This window comes from Notechis scutatus, chromosome 1, assembly GCF_049901735.1.
Source record: "Notechis scutatus isolate UNSWTSFEM ecotype Mainland chromosome 1, rNotScu1.2, whole genome shotgun sequence".
In the NCBI taxonomy this organism is placed as follows: domain Eukaryota; kingdom Metazoa; phylum Chordata; class Lepidosauria; order Squamata; family Elapidae; genus Notechis; species Notechis scutatus.
Window position 1 is genome coordinate 48,281,026 of NC_142009.1, and position 18,851 is coordinate 48,299,876.

The 18,851-nt window shown below is 35.3% G+C and overlaps 1 protein-coding gene across 11 annotated transcripts in view; it reads left to right on the top strand.

The window, feature by feature from the left end:
* Nucleotides 1-18,814, top strand: part of SYT14 (synaptotagmin 14) — an 88,876-nt gene extending 70,062 nt beyond the window's left edge. For 6 of the 11 annotated variants that reach the window (XM_026683209.2, XM_087963284.1, XM_087963293.1 and 3 more), the window contains 3 exons: nucleotides 968-1,417; nucleotides 10,496-10,685; nucleotides 15,724-18,814. In XM_026683209.2, the coding sequence (XP_026538994.1) occupies nucleotides 968-1,417; nucleotides 10,496-10,685; nucleotides 15,724-16,037 (954 nt within the window). In that variant the 3' untranslated portion in view covers nucleotides 16,038-18,814. Of the gene's footprint in view, nucleotides 1-967; nucleotides 1,418-10,495; nucleotides 10,686-14,367; nucleotides 14,425-15,723 lie in introns of all 11 variants that reach the window. The other 5 variants (XM_087963316.1, XM_087963260.1, XM_087963266.1 and 2 more) reach the window with 1 other exon arrangement.
* The last annotated feature ends 37 nt before the right edge of the window (nucleotides 18,815-18,851 follow it).

Below are 18,851 nucleotides of genomic sequence, written 5' to 3' on the forward strand. Positions count from 1 at the left end.
CAACAGCAGACCCAAAACAACACGGGACACCACTGCCAACCCCCCTCATCAGACCCAGGCCCAAACCCATCCTATAAACGAAGGACAACCACCATCCAGAAACCAGACCACAGCTGCTTCGCCAGCTGTCACACCCCCTGACCCCAAAACCAAACAAGCTGACACACGCCAAGAACACAGACCCAGACCCCAAACTCGAAGCCAGACTAAAACCCAGAATGCTACATCACAGCTACCCGCTCAGGATATCACATCAGAAAACTAGAAATTACACCACAAGAACTCAAGAAGTTGCAACACAGCAAATGACCCAGGAAATCACAGCACAAGACCAAGGATACCACAGCAATAAAACTCACAAGGTCATCATACAACCCATTACCCAAGCCGTTACAACACAGGAAGCTAATGGAAAAGAGATCAAAACACAAACGACCCAGGAGATCACAACAAAGGACCCAGGATGCCACAACAAAAGAATTCGCAAAGCCATCACACAATCCATTACCCAAGCCATTAAAACACAGGAGGCTAATGGAAAAAAGATCACTACAAAACAAACGACCCAAGAGATTACAGCACAAGATCCAGGATATCTCTACAACAAAACTCACAAGGCCATCACACAGCCCATTATGCCAACATCAACTCCATCAACCAATCAAGAGGCAGTAGCGCAGCCAACCAGCCCAGCACACTAGCCCCCCCAGTATATATAGAGAGACGGCAGCTCCGATTACACACTGCTTGCACTGGCACAAAGCAGAAAGAACCAGCCTGAGGATGGCGAGTGGGACCTCGCCGAAACGTTGCCAAGATACTCTTAATCTTACACGGGAAAAGACCTGAACACACCTAGACCTATATATATATGTATATATTATTCCATATATATCAGTAGCAATATAAACCTTTGAACACATGTGCAAGACTGTAAATCTACTTTTTTTCTGTCTCGCTCACTTAGGATCTGTCCGTTCAAGGATCATCATCACAGCTCCCTAAATCTTTTGATCCAGAACCAGAAGCTAAATATGGCACCTTGGATGTGACTTTCGACTATGACTCACAGGAACAGAGGCTTCTGATAACAGTTACAGCTGTCACAGACATTCCAAATTATAGCAAGACAAGTGGAAGTCTGTGGCAAGTACACCTAGTTCTCCTTCCTATCAAGAAACAGAGGGCAAAAACCAGCATCCAACGTGGTCCTTGCCCTGTCTTGACTGAAACATTTAAATTTAATCACATTGAGTCTGAGATGATTGGGAATTATGCAGTACGCTTTAGACTATACAGTATACGTCGTGTAAAAAGAGAAAGAATTTTAGGAGAAAAGATATTTTACTTAACCAAATTAAATCTTCAAGGAAAGATATCAGTACCAGTGACTCTAGAACCAGCATACAACATTTCTGTAAGTATTAGATCAAATAGAATAAATGTTCAGGCATTCAATTGATTTTGAACAGAGTTTCCACTAGTAAATATAGTTAAACACATCTTAGAAATTTGAAGCTAAATGTTGCTGTAGGGTAGTTGTAAGAACAAGGAAAGGTATCCTAAAGGCCACCTTTCATTATCTCTTATCACTGATCATACTGGTTGGATGCCATGAGAATTCAGTGATCTTTGAAAGGTCATAGATTCATTTCAAGTCAATGTCAACGTATTGATTTTGATTTGCAAGGCCTTAAAAGATTTGAGCCTCAAGTATAAGACAAGATGTTTCTTTTTTTCCCCAACTAGCTTGTCTCATCCAACTACTGTGCAAAGCACATTGATAAAAATGTATTCCTATTGTGCTAGTTATGAGGAGTACTTGCTCTTAAAAGATGCTAAGTTTGCTTGCTAGAAGTATGCCTTATGCTAATCTTACAGATGTTTTGTGCCTGGCTAAAACATAAGTATTTTACCCAGATATTTTAAAGCAATTTGATGCTACTGTAATGGCTGTGATTAAATCATTTGTTTCTGCTGATTGGTTCTTTCTGTTGATTGACTTTGGTTCTTTTTCATTATATTCTATAATACAATAATATATAACATGTTCCCTCCTCAGGGATCTTTTTTTAATAAATGACAGAATGTGAGTAGAAATAGATAATAAGGTGTTACGTGCAGTTTTATTCTGATAGCTCTACAAGAAGCTTTTTATTTTTTTGGTAGGGGAACTGTTTTTAAAATAGTTTGTTTTTTTAAATAAGTACAAGTATGTTGTCCTCATACTCGTAACTTAAGAAGTTACAGTAAAAAATTATTTATACATATCAAATAAAGACATTTGATGTTATATGTCTGTCCAATATGGTAACTTTTTTTAATCGAATGAAATGTATTTTTTTCTCTAAGATCCATACATGCTCTGTGTATACAAGCACTCAGTTACCTGAACAAATAATCTAAAATATGGAAATAAGCTTTTTTATAATAGACAAAGCTTTTAGTTACTTACAACAGAAGAGGGAATAACAAAAGGCATTTTACAGATTGAAACAAAAAACAACAACAAAGATTTCCCTTTTATAAAAACTCTATATTTCATCTCATCCATTTATCAATTGAACTGTAGAATAGCCACTCCTAAAGGAAGCAAAGTAGCTTAATAAGCGCACCACTGCTGCTAGCTCTCAGATTCTCCTGCATGAGCTATTAAGCAAGGATTGCTTCAGAAGACAGAATTTACGACAAGAAAGGTCGTAAAATGGGGCAAAACTAACTTAACAAATGCCTCACTTAACAACAGAAATTTTGGGCTCAATCGTGTTCATAAGGACTACTTGTATTCTGCCTTAGTTATGTGTTCCTCATTTCACTTTTTATATTTCTCCTTTTTGTCTTTCAGTTTATCAGAGAGTTTTTCATGGAATCCTTTTGGTTTCTTCTGGGATCTCTTATTTTTCTTTTTTAGTAGTATTGTGCTAGACTGGGCATTTTTCAGAATTTTTTCAAGCTTCTTGAGTTGTTTTTTCCTTAAAGATGTCCATCTATGGAATCCAAGCTCTTTCTAAGTTTGTTGAAATCAGCTCTCTTAAAGTCTAAGACAGTAGTTCAACTTTATTCTATTACTTGGGCCTCCATTATGTTGAATTCTAATATCACATGGTCATTCTCCCCCAATGTTCCTGTAACTTCAATTCCTTCTATCATTTCACCTCTTGTTAGTGAGAATTAATGGCAGTATAGCTGCCCTCTACCTTCCCCAGGTTTTGGGAGAGAAAATCGTTTGCTACTTTTTCATAAAAGATTTATGAGATTTATGCTTGGAACTGGCTTCTGAAAGTTTTTCTCCCTTCCTGTCCAGTTTTCCTAGTTTTAGTTGAAAGTCCTTTAGATAATGTGAGAAACGTCATTATTCAGCAGCCTGTCTTTGGTAGAGAATCACCATTCTACCTATACTTGAATATCCAAGAGAGACAGAATATACTGCCAGGTATTTCATTGACATGTCTGAGATCACTGTCATCTTGCAAGGCCTTAAAAGAGTTAAGTAACTAATTCCTCAGCTGTGCATATTAGATGTGCATATCATTTTATCTTGTGCTATGGGCTGGGTCTGAATGTCAGTTCCTGAAAATGATAGTTTTGAATTCACAGAAAGTTTCTGATTCAGAGGCTGATTGTTACTGAGAGAATGGAAATGAGGACACTTGTATCTTCTTCTTCATCCCCACATGCCTCTGCAATCTACTTTAAATAATTGAATGACTTAATAAAACAATATGAGACTGGGGAACAGAAATTGTCTTCTATTCCTTTCTATCATTGAGAATATTTTCAGAAAAAGTTCATTCAAGGATTGATATCTCAAGCAGAAGCAAGTATTAGCTGAAATCCAATATATTTATTGGCCACTATAGTAAATATAATCATAAGATGTACAACATAGAATATTACATGTATTATTAGGTAGAATGTTTGAGCTACCAGAAATAATTGTATATGGCTTATAAGTGAAAAACTGTCACTGAAATCAAAACCTACTAATAATTTGGAGACAGCAGGAAAATAAATTGTTACTAATAGTGGGAAAGGCATAAAAAGTAGGAAAATGGTTTTTTAAAGAGGAACCTGATTAAATTTTAAACTTCTTAGGCTGTTAGAATTGTTTCTAAATGATTATTTCTACATATAGATTTTAAATGCCATTAATAAGTCATAAGTAACAAATTTCTTCATTGTTAAAAACTCTTCTGTTCCATGTTTATCTTGAAGTCATAAACTGTCCAATGTGATCATATAGTATTGCTTAATTTTCTGGACAGCCAGTTCTCTTAGATTTCAGTTTTTTTCTAGTGTATTGATAATGGAACATGAACAAAGGTATTGTCATAAGTTAGTTTTCTAAAATATTTAGCTTGAATTATATAGTTTCGTTTCTTAAGTAAGATAATTTGTTCTCATTGGTCAATTGTTCCATTCTTTTTTATTTATTTAAATTTTTGCACAAAACAAAAACAAAAACAAAAACAAAAAACCACCAGTGTTTTTCAGTGGCAGAAGGCTTTTTGATCAAGTTTAAGCATCTATCAACAAGATGGCTGGAGGTTATTCTCAATAATTAAAGATGGAGCTGACAGGAAAGGGTTACGTCCACCTCTTCCAGTCATTTATTTTCTAATTAAGTTCCAGTTTCTGCAGGGCTATGTCTTCTGCATTCTATGGAGGTAGCCCCTTACAACTCAGTCTTAGTTCTGTCGTCTAGAAAAGAGGGACTTTTTTGTCTTCTTGGCTTCATTTGGTCCCCAAGGTATCCTTGGACAAAGAATTGAGATATAAGGAAACAATTGAGCAATGATAAAGAAAAAAAGTTTGATCTCATAGTAGAGGGGAATGGCTTCACAGCCTTTATAGCAGACAGTGATATTTTTCCTTTTCCCCCTAACCCTTGCTCTGGGATGGTACCCATTTCCCCCTAAAGACCCCACACAAGATTACAGTATTCATTTAGACAGCAATTTGTGAAGAGACTTTTTTCAATAGCAGAACAATGAGTAAATGTGTGCTGTATCCAGTGTGCTTCAGGCCCAAATAACCTTAATTGTGGAGTCCTCAGCGGTGAATGGTAGTCAGCTCATTTTCTGAACTATCCTTCAAAGGAAAAAGAAATTGATCTGTCTGTGGCTACCTATCTATGAATATCTGAAAACATGCAATAGACTAAATATTTCTCTCTGACTCTCCTTTGAGAGAGGTAAGGTTAAATACTTCATGTGGACTATTCAAATTTCTAGTCATGGAATGTTTTGTCGCAAAAATACATCAGTTGAATCAAATGAAACTGGGAGCTGCTGTTTCTAAACATATTGCTGCTTTTCATTAACATAGAAATAGTGAAGCCTAGTTTTCTACTATGTGTTAAATTCCCCGTATCAATAGATATGTGAGCTTAATGTTCTTGCTATTAACATTTAGAATAGGAAGCATATGGCACATTCTGAATTACCTGGTCTTGAACTCTTTTCCATAGTGCTGAACTGACATAAAAAGATCCTTATATACACTTGCACAGTTTCCATAGAACTCCACGAGGAAATCTTTTTCAACGGTCCTAAAGATTAGTTATTACAAATGCTAAACCATGTAGAATTAGCCCATCTAAGAAGTTCACAATACAGGGCAGGTGTTGGGACAAGATAAATATGCCATTGGGCATACATATTAGCAGGATTTGAGAAGAATGACTGGAATCTTCAAATAATTTGTCACTTGCATCCTGGTTACTTTGTAATTGGGCTATTACAAAATGTTCTGTGTGGGGTTGCTCTTAAAGATCAGCCAGAAGTTACCGCTAGTTCAAAATGTAGCAGCATGATCCATAATAGGCACAGTCAGCTTCTAAGTGCAAGACAACAGAATATTTGATGAGCAACTGTGGAAGAGACAAAATGATTTGAAAATTAAGAAGATTGCTTAGTGGAGTTGATGAAGATGCTGTTGGTTGATCTAAGCTTCCCCAAGTCATCAACATGCAGCCAGAGAGCCATTCCATGATCTTAAAATATGTATTTCATTTTCCTGTTCCAGAGAATAAGAAATATAGTCTTTTAAAGAAAAAGAAAGTGTTGGATGTCACCTATAGAGCTCTTCCTGGCTTAGAACTTGATCATCTGTGGACTGCTTGTCTCCTGATATGTTCAGATAGAGTGACTCTGCTCCTGTTTGTGTGTTGTGTGTGTGTGTGTGTGCACGCCTTTGAGTTAGCTTGTCAGTTTTTGACTCCTGGTAACTGCCTGAATTAGTTCCTGCAGTTTTCTTGGCAAGCTCTTTTTTTCAGAAATGACTTACCATTACCTGCTTCCTAGGACTGAAAGAAAGTGATTGGCCCAAGGTTACCTAGCTGATGTTTGGAACACTCTACCTGACTATGTGGTTTCTTCCCCAAACCCCAAAAATTTTAACCTTAGACTGTCTACTATTGACCTCGCCCCTTTTGTAAGAGGTCTGTAGGAAACGTGCATAAGCGCACCAACGTGCCTACTGTCCCTGTCCTATTGTTTCTTTTATTATTCTTATATGTATCCATTTCATGTATTCATAACTATGTTTATTCTTATACCTATTATCTTGTAAGCAATTGACAAATCAAATCAAATCAAATAAATAAATAAATCTTGTGCCTAAGGCAGGACTAACTCCACATTCTAGCCTGACGCATTAATCACTACACCAAACTGGCTGTATCAAGGACTCTGTCAAGGATTAATGGACAATGGATTTCTAGTACCTCCACTATGCTTCTAGTTTGGGAACGCAGAGCTACCTCCAGTCCCTAGATGAACTGATCTGAACTCTGTTTCATAGGTTGCATTACAATAATTAAGATATCCACCACTTCTATATGAATATTCAGAGTCTATAATCTAGCTGTGCGTTGAGACCAGCTAAAATCTTGGATTTCAGTAGATAGTGCCTAGAAAAAGGTCTAGTTTGTGTTCCTTTAAAGTTTAAACAATAGGCAGCTCCAATGCCAGAACATGAAACTCTGCCCCCTGAAACATATACTTCCTCCTTCCTTGGTCACATTGCATATAATCCCATCCCTCAGTACTCTGTATGTAAGGACTCTTCCTTAAAATTAAGCATTGTCAGACCATTTGTGCTGCTACAGTGGTGGTTCTCAATCATTTCCACCCTTTAAATACCTTTTGTGGCCATGGACTATGAAGACTTAAGATTTAAATCATAACATTTCTTCAAGCCTTGGTAGACCCTCTGATGACATTGCAGCCTCCCAGGGTTCTGCAGGCCACAGGTTGAGAATGCCAGCCTTCTTGCCCACAGTATTTCCTTCTGAGGAAAGGTTCCTCTAAACAAGACTTATGTTAGGTATTTTGAAAAGTAGACCTGATTTCTTCCTCACTGTCCATTCTAGAGAGACATGCTGGCTATTTTCCAACTTCAGCATTTTATATACAAAGAGAGCATGTGAGCTATTTAGATCAGTGTTTCTCAGACTTGGCAACTTGTGTGTGGATTTCAAATCCCAGAATTCCCTAGTCAATATGCTTAAATATCTTAAAGTAGCCAAGGATGAGAAACACTGATTTAGAGATCTACCTATTTCCTTTTGTATGAAAACCTTCCTCCTAGTTGATATATTAGGCTCTTCTGCCTCTGAGGACACTATACAGCAGGTAGGTTTAGATGGTGCTATACAGATAGTTGTGAGTGCGTTCACTTTAATGGATGGTTTGGGCCCTACTCTTTCTAGTCTCCTGTTTGAGATCCAAAATGTGTCTCATGGGAGGGCAGGCATTGACGGACAGTTGTCTGTGAATTAGAAGTGAAAATTGCAACATATGATAGATAGATATCTGTCTGTCAGGCACCAATATATAAAAAATAGTTAATCAGTAATTTCACTGCCTTGTCACATCACATTGCAGAGAGATTAAATAATTTATCTTCTTAATGTTTATCTCACTACGACATACTGTGTAAGTTTTATTGGAAATCTTATAAAGATATCGTAGATCAAGTATCAAATGAGGAAAGTAGCACAAGGGTCCTATTGTTACCTCGTCAAATGTTTATTAAGGAAGTTGGAACACTGATTTACTGCAGTATATCAAGTCTGCTTGTCATTTCATTTTCAACATACATTAATAGTTTAAATTTGGGAATAAAACCAAGCTATGAATCGTGTGAGGCTTTTGTCTGTAGAATCATTTCTCTATCTATGTATTTTCGATATCACATATGATTTCAGAAAGAAAATTTGATATAGCTTTATAGAGACTGGAATAATAAATTAAGTCTGTACATAATAATATTGAAATGTTTCAGCGTCCTGGTTATACTCAGTTAAAGTATTGTGTTTTTTTATTTGATTTTACCTTAAGTAGTCTTGTATGGGGAGGGGGGAGGTTTGTATATAAGAATTTCATTGTTTCCTGATAGTCAAGGGAATATCTTTTTTTTTAATATATAATTTTTATTGGTTTTTAAGACAAACATAGACAAACAAAACATAAAAACATTAAGCCATCTTCCATATATATATACATACAGTGTGCTGGTTGGTTTACAAATTGTTTTGTGCTTCCATTTCAGTCTTCAATTACAATTACATTGTATATATTCTCATATTTTCAATCAAGTACTAAATACATTAATATCATTGTTAATCAATCATTTGACTATAGTTTTATTCATTCATGTTTTACGAATAATCATATTTTACTTAAATTGTTTTGTGACAGTTCATATTATCATCTCAAATCAATCCTACAATCATTTTGTAAACATAATAAGAAAAGAATACATCTGGACTATCTAACGAGATGGCTATACCTATGCCATGTGCACTTTAATCTTTTGGTTGGAAGCCTGAGAAAGACAGATAGTATGTCCTTAAGGCTCTTTACTGTTGAGTCAAATACACTGCTAAGATCAGCTGGAACAGAACTTCAAGAAGGCAGGCAGATATCAATATAAGGGAACTGTACAGAGGGACATCCTATTAATGGTCTTCTGATTTCTTTTATATATTTAACAAGAGCCATGGTCACATTGGCAAACATGACTGATCTTGGGGGAAGGGTGGGGAGGACAGGATAGGAAAATGGTGTTGAGTGTGGTTAGAACTTGCTTTGGAGACTATCGGGAAACCCCAGGGTTATAAATTGGGTTAGGTAACTTGTGTCCCATTAGGATATTTTTCAAAGCCATTTCTTTGCCTAAACAGAGAAACACAATGGCTGCAGGCAGGGAAAAAAGGCAGTGGAAGTGGGAGCAACTTCCAAATTCCTGTCGGCTTCCCCATTGGCTTTCCTTATGGGAAGTTGGCAGGGAGCTTCAAAAATGTTCCTCCTTCCCTCCTTCCTTTCTATCCTTACCTCATTTTTAACTTCTCTCCATTCCTTCCTTCCTCATGGTACCCCTCTTCTTCGCTCCCTTTCTCCTGTCCTCTCCTTGCTTCCTTCCTTCCTTCCTTCCTTCCTTCCTTCCTTCCTTCCTTCCTTCCTTCCTTCCTTCCTTCCTTCCTTCCTTCCTTCCTTCCTTCCTTCCTTCCTTCTATTCTGTCATTATTTTTCTTCCCTCCTTCCCTAGAATTCCTTCCAGCTTCCCTATTTTACTTTGCTTGTGAGAAATTTTTAAGGAGAAAACCAGTGGGGAAGTCAGCAGGAAGGTCCAAGGCCAGCAGGCAGGTAAGTAAGGAGGGAGGGAGCAAAGGATATGCAGGTCTGTGTGTGAGAGATGCTGTACAAGAAGAATATGTGTGAGGATTGAGCAGGGCATATGCGTGCAATGCAGGTTGAGAAGGGTGCAAGAGGGCCACAGAGATGTGAGAGATGTGCCACACAGGAAAGGTGCATGGATGTGTGCAAGAGGTGCCACATGGATCAGGAAAAGTGCTTGGAGTGTGACATGGGGGTTCCTTTCTCCCTGTCTGTCCCTTTCTACCTTCCTCCCCTCTCCTTCACTTCCCTCCCCCACACCTGTTCCCCCTTCCCTTCCTAATAGGGAAGCAAGGATTGGAAAACTAATTGGGAAACTGTCACAGACATTGAAAATGAAGATCATGTGACTGCAGCAGCAACTCAGCAGCATAGTAACAAGTTTGTGAAAAAGAAATGCCTAACAAACTATATGATTTAATTTCATATGCTGTTATATGTGTACAAATTAGCAGACATCCTATGGTCATGATGCTGTTATATATGTATGATTATAACCCAGTAAACAAACAAACAAGCAGATCAACTCATTTCTACTCAAAGAGCAGTGTTAAGCTAATTTGCTAATAATTCTGTAAGTCTTTGTGATATGCCTTTCTTTGGCATATAAGGTGTGACAGGTAGTGGAGATTTAGTTTGCATTTAATGCTATAAATATGGCTTATAGCTTCCCCCTATTCATTCATTTATTTATGTATTTCCATTATGTTATGCACCATTAGGAATGAAAAATTCTGGAAATTAATACTAGGAGCAGATTCCTCACTATTGTGATGACTTAAAATGATTGAAAACGGTGCTTTTGCTTCTAGGGCTGTGAGTCCCAAATGAGCATGTCAGAGGCATCCTGCAGTGAAAGTATTTCCTCTTGTCAATCTTTGGCACATGGCTCAGCTCCCGAAATCCTCATCGGATTGCTTTATAATGCCACAACTGGAAGACTAGCAGCAGAAGTGATAAAAGGCAGCCACTTCAAAAACTTGGCAGCAAACAGACCACCCAGTGAGTAGAATATATATATTATTTCATCTTAATACTCCTGCACTTGGGGGGATTTCACTGGTAGGGACTTCAGTCCTATCATTTAGCCTTACCCAGTCAAACTGAAGTAGTATAATCATCAGCTAATCTGTTTCATGTTTTCATTAGGGAAATGGCAGTAATCTAAAATTCTAAATATTGGTTGTGATTCAACAAGATCCTTTTAAATTTTTATGATTGACTGGCTAATAAATTGCCTTTATCTTAATGATTAAGTACTAAACTATTAATGTCTCACATAACAAAGCCATTATAGAAAATTATAATGTATTGTAAAAGTTGTGTGCTGATTAAATGTTTATGTAAATGTGTTGCTATCTCTGTGGTTAATAATAGTAAAATAAGTTGTTATAAATCTAGGAGAATTTGATATCAGCAAGTGGTAATATGCATCTGATATTCTCTGTGGTGATTAAAAGTAGTATTTATTCTTCATTCCAAGTAAATATGCATAAATGGTCATGTATATTTGTGCGGTGTATATTTTTCAAGGATAAAATTAAATAATGTAGTAAGATGACCACAGCTAAATAGAAGTATGTATATTTACAATTGGCATAATTGATTTAACTTTTTGTAAACTTCTAATGACCAGATTCTGCAAAAAGGAATCAGAATTACATCTGACATCTGGATCCAAATCCAGTTCCTACAAAAGTCTATAAAACTACAAAACAGTCTGGCTATGTCTGCAGAAGTCCATTTGAAAAAGTAGAATTAAACAAGACCAATATTTATTTATTTATTTATTTATTTAGGAAACTTATATGACTTCCTATCTTATATAATAGAATCCTAGGTGCTCACAATAATATTAAATAAAATAATATAAATAAAACTAACCAAATCCCATAATATACACAATTAATCTAGTTGTGGTGCTGCATCACATAGACTCTTCATAGTCTTAGTTGTGATGGGCTTCCGTCTACCCCTAGTCAAAAGCCTGGTTGAAGATCCAGGTCTTCATAGCCTTCTGGAAGACTAATAGGTTGGGAGGCACTCAGAATCTCAAAGGGAAGACTGTTCAGTCTCAGAGGGCAGACACAGAAAAGGTACATCACAGTTTTTATCATGCCTGCATATAGGCATGTTTCAGGTGACTTCTCAATAACACAATGAGACCAAAGGGAGCAGTTGAAATGATGCTGTTTCCAAAATATTATAAGGGCAGAAATGTGCCCTTATAATATTGGGACCTATTATCTATTGCTTATCCATTTTGACAGAAAATATTTAAATAATTTATTTTTAATCTATGATACCAATAAAATTATACTAATAAATATGCATGAAATATGAACATGACATCGAGCTTCTATTTATTAAAAGAAACATATGGTTGTACTTTAAGGTTGCTATAATGCTCACACAGGTTGGTATGAAAAGCAGCTAAATCATGTATAAAAGTGAGCCACGGTGGCACAGTGGTTAAAGTGCAGTACTGCAGGCTATTTCTGCTGACTGCCAGCTGCCTGCAATATGGGAGTTCAAATTTCACTAGGTTCAAGGCCTTCCATCCTTCCAAGGTGGATAAAATGAGGACCCAAATTGTTGGGCGCAATATGCTGAGTCTGTCAACCACTTAGAGAGGGCTATAAAGCAGTATATAACTCTCATTGCTATTGCTATTCTTTCAGCTTTCTGATGTTATGCTTATGTTGTCCTAAAAATAACATTTTTAGTTATTTGTTAATCATTTCTGCTTTTTGATCACTCTAGATATTGTTTAAATTATATCATTAGCAATATTATTACATTTAGCATTAGATATGGAGAATCCCAATTTTCATCTCAACCAGAATTAATAAAGAAGGAAGTCCAAATATCTCATTTCCCAGCCATGATCAAAACAAGAACAGAATAAAAGCTAATCGATCAGTCTACATATACAGTTACTTAATTGGTGAGATGCCTGTCTGGCTGACTACCTATTTACCAATTACTGGGGTGGTGTGTAAAAAGATCTTAAATTTCACAGTTCTTCATTACACCAAATCAATGTATAAGGTTATTTGCATGGCTCACTTAAAGTGTTCTCCTCTCCTTGAGCCAGCAAAAAATTTAAACTGGTCTGCAATCTCATTGCCTATGCCATTAGCCTCTGTTCCACATTTGAATCAGCTCAGAGTGTTTGTGTACACATACATGCACTTCACAACTTCATAATCACCTTTGGTCATATATTTCTCAGATTTATTGCTTTTCTGGAAATACGGAAAAAATGTGTTTAAATGCAGTCTAAACAGCAATAGACAGGCTTAGTGAGAGAGGAATTGTATCAGAAGTGTCTGAAAATTAATTATCTCTTTGTATGCGTCATCATACAGGTATCCCTGGTCAACTATTATTCAGGCCAATCCAAGTTCTTTGAGTCAGAGAGATGTGTAGAGCATGTACAAAGGGAAAACATAGTGGCATTAAAAAAACACCACAGAACTCATTGCAACTCAAAGCTGTATGGCCCTGGAGTACAATGCCCTCAAAAGTGTACATGTACCCATCTTAAGTGGCCAATAGTTCCTCAGCTAACAGAACTTCTGGAAGTCATCAGACAGCACAATTGGCAAAATGATTAGTAAAGTATATCAAACTATGACTCTACTAAAATTGTCTGTTGGCTGCTTTAAATACTAGTTTAATGCCAAAACCAGCAAAGGATGACTTTAAGCTATCACATGTGTGGGTTGAAGACAAGATGAAAGCAATTGTCATGGTTTAGAAAAGAGATTGCTGGGGAATATCCACACCATTTGTAGATGAAAGTAGAAAATTACCTTTGTTGCTAAACCAATAAAAATCTATTTTGATATTCTTGATAGTTCTAAGAAAAAAAATGCTTTTTAAAATTTATTTTCCATTTCATGTGGCCTCACACTATGGATTTGGGAATCTTGTGCACATAGGGCATTTTGCCTGTTTATTTATTATCATTGTTTATTTAGCACTATTCCAATGTTACAATTTGAATTGGAAATTTGAACTTATGGGAAGCTTTCTTTGTGAACTGAAGAAGCCATGTAGCTTTGAATTTTTTTTTAAAAAAAACTTTGATTTAATAAACTTGCATTTTAACCTAAATCATTTTCTCAGATGAAAGATGCAGCAGAGTAGCATTAAATGAGTAAAATAGCCAGCTAAAATAATTTAACCAGATTTCATTATTTTGTTTACAGTACACACAGAATGCCATTCAGCAATCATTTATTTTATTGTAATTCTATTAACCTTCTCTAAGCTGAGTTTGTTTAATTAATCCTTACTTAGAAAGCTGGAGTTTGCATGAAAAAGAGGAAGGTCTGCTAAAAAACATATTTGATTTCTAGTTTTAGCCTGACTTTTTGCATGAATCTCCATGCACTTGTGTTTTAAACCCAACAGAAATTATTATTAAGATACTACATTATTTGGAACAGTGTAATTTTTTTTGTTAAAGATTACACAGTGAACATAACAAAATTCATTCATTATCCATTCTTTTGCTCAATTCTTTTCTCTAAAATTGATTTGTTAAGGTGCTGTTTTCTTTCACTCTGGTGAATAGTGTTTCCTCTTAAACTTTAACCTTTGATCCTGTGTCACCCAACTATTGACATCTGGTCATTATTTCTTTTACTGCTTTCCACCCCACCCCCGTTGTCAGATGGACTGTTCTGTTGTCTAAAACACTTGATAGGTGGACAGGTTTATATAATACGAGGTGAGTTCCTGTGGAGACTAATTAGATGTTGTCTTTTTCATGCAAAAGAAATCTGCCAGCTTCAAAGCTCTCCACCACTTTCTACCATGTTGGTTTCTGATGATGTACAGTAATTATTTCACTGTTATAATGGAGACAGAGCTGATCTCTGACTATGGATGGTGGTTATTTCAAAGATTTATAAAATAAACATGTGAATAAATATCTGGGCATTCAATTTCATTATTGCTTTTCTTTTCTTTTTTTTAAACAATCCAAATTTCTTTTTCTTTTTAATTCAAATTCATGCATACACCAAAATAAAAGACAGAAAATCTTTCTGTTTTTAAATAAAAACAAATATCGATGTACGTACAACAATTCAATAATTATGACTGTATTTTGTCAGGCAAAGTGTTTCCACACAACAGTAACAATGAAAATTTTGAATATCAATGCTATTTCACTGAATTCATATTCATGGTCTAGTAGCTCCAGGGCGCATATGGAGCTTCAGACAGAGGGGGGTTTCTTCCTTTTCCTCTACGGGTATGGAATGTGTCCTCTGTGCATCTAGGATTTTTTATTGTACTCTGAATATTTTACCTATTATATTTATTAAATCTATTTTATGCTGCTTCCTCTACAAAAGCACTGCAAAGATTTTGTACTTGAATAGTATGGTATGACATGCTATTCATTAAAATTAGTACAAAAGAATTATGTACTAATTATTTATTGCACCACATATCTGCATGCAAAAATCATGCATGGCTTTATTCACATGAGTAAATATAAACTTTTATGTGGATAATTTAATATTTGGCACTTTAATTGTACAAAGTCCAATAAAAAATCTTGACAAGAAACCACATCCATGCAGAGAGATTTTTAACCAAACATTTCATCATGAACGCTGTGATGTTATCACTGCACTCCAATCCCATTCTTTTACCTGTAATTTATTTTTTCATGTCATTATACACCTATTCATATGATCTAAAAACTCTGATATGCTTTACAGTGCTGTGCCAGTTGTAGCTTGCTAAGTGTTAATGCTATATGTATCTGCTTGGTGCAAATGAGCAAGGGATAATAGTAGGATTATGAGGTATACCTCTAAATCAATTTATAATGAGAGAATAGGTACAATTAAGTAAAAGTCGGAATGAAATATTTTTCTCTGTCACATTATCAAGTTTAGTCAATTGTTCAAATCCAATATGGTATACACCATAATCTTAAAGATAGTCTGGTATATTTTGGTAAGGGAAATGTTTTGTCCAATACAACTCATCTATCAAATTGTCTATTTTGTAGATACATTTGTTAAGCTGACCTTGCTGAATTCCATGGGTCAAGAGATGTCCAAATGCAAGACATCCATCCGAAGAGGGCAGCCAAATCCAGTGTACAAGGAGACCTTTATTTTTCAAGTGGCACTCTTTCAGCTTTCCGATGTTACACTTATATTATCTGTGTATAACAAACGCAGCATGAAGCGAAAGGAAATGATAGGCTGGATTTCTTTAGGTTTGAACAGCTCTGGTGAAGAGGAGCTGAACCACTGGACTGAGATGAAAGAATCAAAAGGACAACAAATATGTAGGTGGCACTCTTTATTAGAATCTTAATTTAGAATTGAAGCTCCACTGAATGTCAACATACAATGAGATTATTGTTTTCGTACAGCTAAGAGACTCTTACAGAAACTACAAGTTTTTGTATTTCAAATTAACATTCCTCTTTTAAAAAATGCACAAAATGCTGTGAAGGAGTATAAACATTCACATTTTCATTTAATATTACTGTTTTTTTAAAGCACCAGATGCAGAAGATAGCAACCACAAGTCTTTATCATGAAACATTTAGGATTCTCTCACCTATTCTTACTTTGGTTAACATGCAACTTTTATGCAAATCTTTTATTTGTATGAAATTATCTGATTGGGTTTTTTCTCTTTTAGTAGTGTTACGCTTCATGTTGTAGATGATCTATCAAGAAGCAGATCTAGAGGGGGAAAGAAGAATGGTTAAATAGCAGAAGAAAGCTCAACAATAGGAGATAAATATTGTAGGTTTGCGATAGTATTATTTTTTCCCATCCTTAGTGATTTAACATTTCTGACAGTGTATGTCTGAAGAGTTGCTATGCAAGAGAAGCTAGATTCTGACTACTTATGAGATTCTCTGTGGTGTCTGTTTTAAACATGATTCTTTTCCCCCCCAGAGAGCTGAAACTGTTTTAAAAGAGAATTACCATTTATGGTGTAAAGACACATAACTTTCATTCTTGATAAATAGGCTTTTGTATTATTTCAAAAGCTGAAAAACTTGTTTGACCAGACTGTAAATCTCACCTCTTAAAAATTACTGGGATGGTGTCTTCAGTTTAACATATCTATGATGCAGGATTATTCATTGTGTGCCTTCTTTGGATCCTAATGAAATAGGACCCAGTGTAAGCACCGAGCACTTTTCAATTTTCTGATTCCTCATTTGCCAGCTTGAAAGCACAGGATCCAAAGATTTGCACAAAGGAGCTTTGGATATGTGATTTTGAAAAGCAGAATTCTTTTTGAAACTGTGCTTCCACATAGATGTTTCTAATGGTACTAATCAAAAGATATTGTGTGACTGTTCCATCTTTCCTTAATAAAATTTCTATGCTCAGAAGAAAAAAAAGAGAAACTGAGGAAAAAACATGGAGGTTTACAAGTAGAAGATAATATCTAATTTCTCCATAAAATTCCATGAATGCAATAGGGCAAAGCAGTGTGATGTAGTGGGAGGTCTGCTCTTCAAAGGAAAAAGGTAAAACAATTCACTGGGCAGCCAGAAGTTCCTGGACATAAATAAAGTAGTCCCTTTACCCATTATACCCTTTACCCATTATAAGCTGATAACAACTTGAAGGCAGTTTCTGTCATGGATCTCTCAGTGAGAGTTGCTTTAGTTTAAGTAAAAAAGAAGGATTTCATTCATAGATGCTTTTTAATTAAGGTATTTGGTCTTTATAAGAATTATGATTATTGGCAGTTCAGAATTTAAGAAATACCTAAATATTTTTAAAAACAAAGTTTTAGAAATTCAATGATGATAAAATTACAGAATTATAATATCTGGGTAATTTAAGATAATGAATTAATCCCAGCAGTAATTTTACTTTCTTTCACACACACATGCACATAAGCTTGGAAAAAGACAAGTTTCATGAATTACAACACTTGATATATTCAAGGAAGTATTATGTTTATTCAATAATTCTTGTAATAAATTATTTCACCTCTTTCTTTTCAACTATTGCAAGATTTCAGTTATACTGAAGGTTAAGACACTGCTTGCCATAAATATAGTATTGAGATCATGATAAAAGAAAGTATATCCACAAGGTCTATGGAACAAGGTCTATGGAGTCTATGTTGGTTGTAAACATAGCCAGAACTCTTGAATTCTATTCAAGTGCTAGCTTTGGCTCTAGGGAAGGTGAAAAGAAGAAGGATCAATGCATTTCCCTGTATACTTAAACTAGACTGATTAAGTACATGTTTAATATTCTTACCCACAATAATATTGCTGCTATGTTTGAGATCAAAGATGTTGCAGACTTGCATGAATGGATTCAAGTCCATCCCATGAAGGATGTGTAAAGTTCCCAGTTTCAAAAATTTTAACAACCTCCTTAAAATTTCTCAACCGTAGTCTTAAAATTGTTATTCAGTGCCTTTCATGTTTCACCACTTAAATTTGTAACTATAATGTGATGCTGAATTGATTTTAAAAGTTTATCAAATGATTTTTCCTGTGTTGCATGAAATGTATAGCACAAGAAATGTAACTTTGTTAATAAATACTGTTCAGGATCTTTTGCAAACTTAAATATGAATAATGGTACCATTTATTGTATTATTTCCAGTTCTAAGTCTTGTTATGCATTTCAGTTAAAATTTAAGCATTTGGATTTTATTTATGGATTTTAGCTTCAATTCCAAACTTGCTTACCATAAAATAATTTACTTCTGAAATGCATGTTTAGAATTACGACTTGCAACATCACAGTGCCTTGAAGAATGGATAAAGTATTTTTATAGAAGAAAGTTGTGATGAAAAACTGTGATTATGATCCAGGAAATTCCTGATTCTGAAAGTTTCTTAGTCTGAATTGTTCCTCTATATTTTTCTTTTTAAAATATAGTCTATCATAGACACAACTATTGAACTATTTTGTTGGAAAGCAAGATAGATGTGGAGCAATTAAAAATATATATTTGTTTTTCTGCCACTGTCATGTCAATACTTTTGTCTTAAATTTTGAATGGTACACACTTTGCTTGGAAATTACAATGTATACATAAATAATGTTTGATGGCCTTGTAAACATAATAAACTTTTGATTTGGCATAAAACATTGGATGGGTACCAGGAATGGAAAACCTATGTTATTTTCT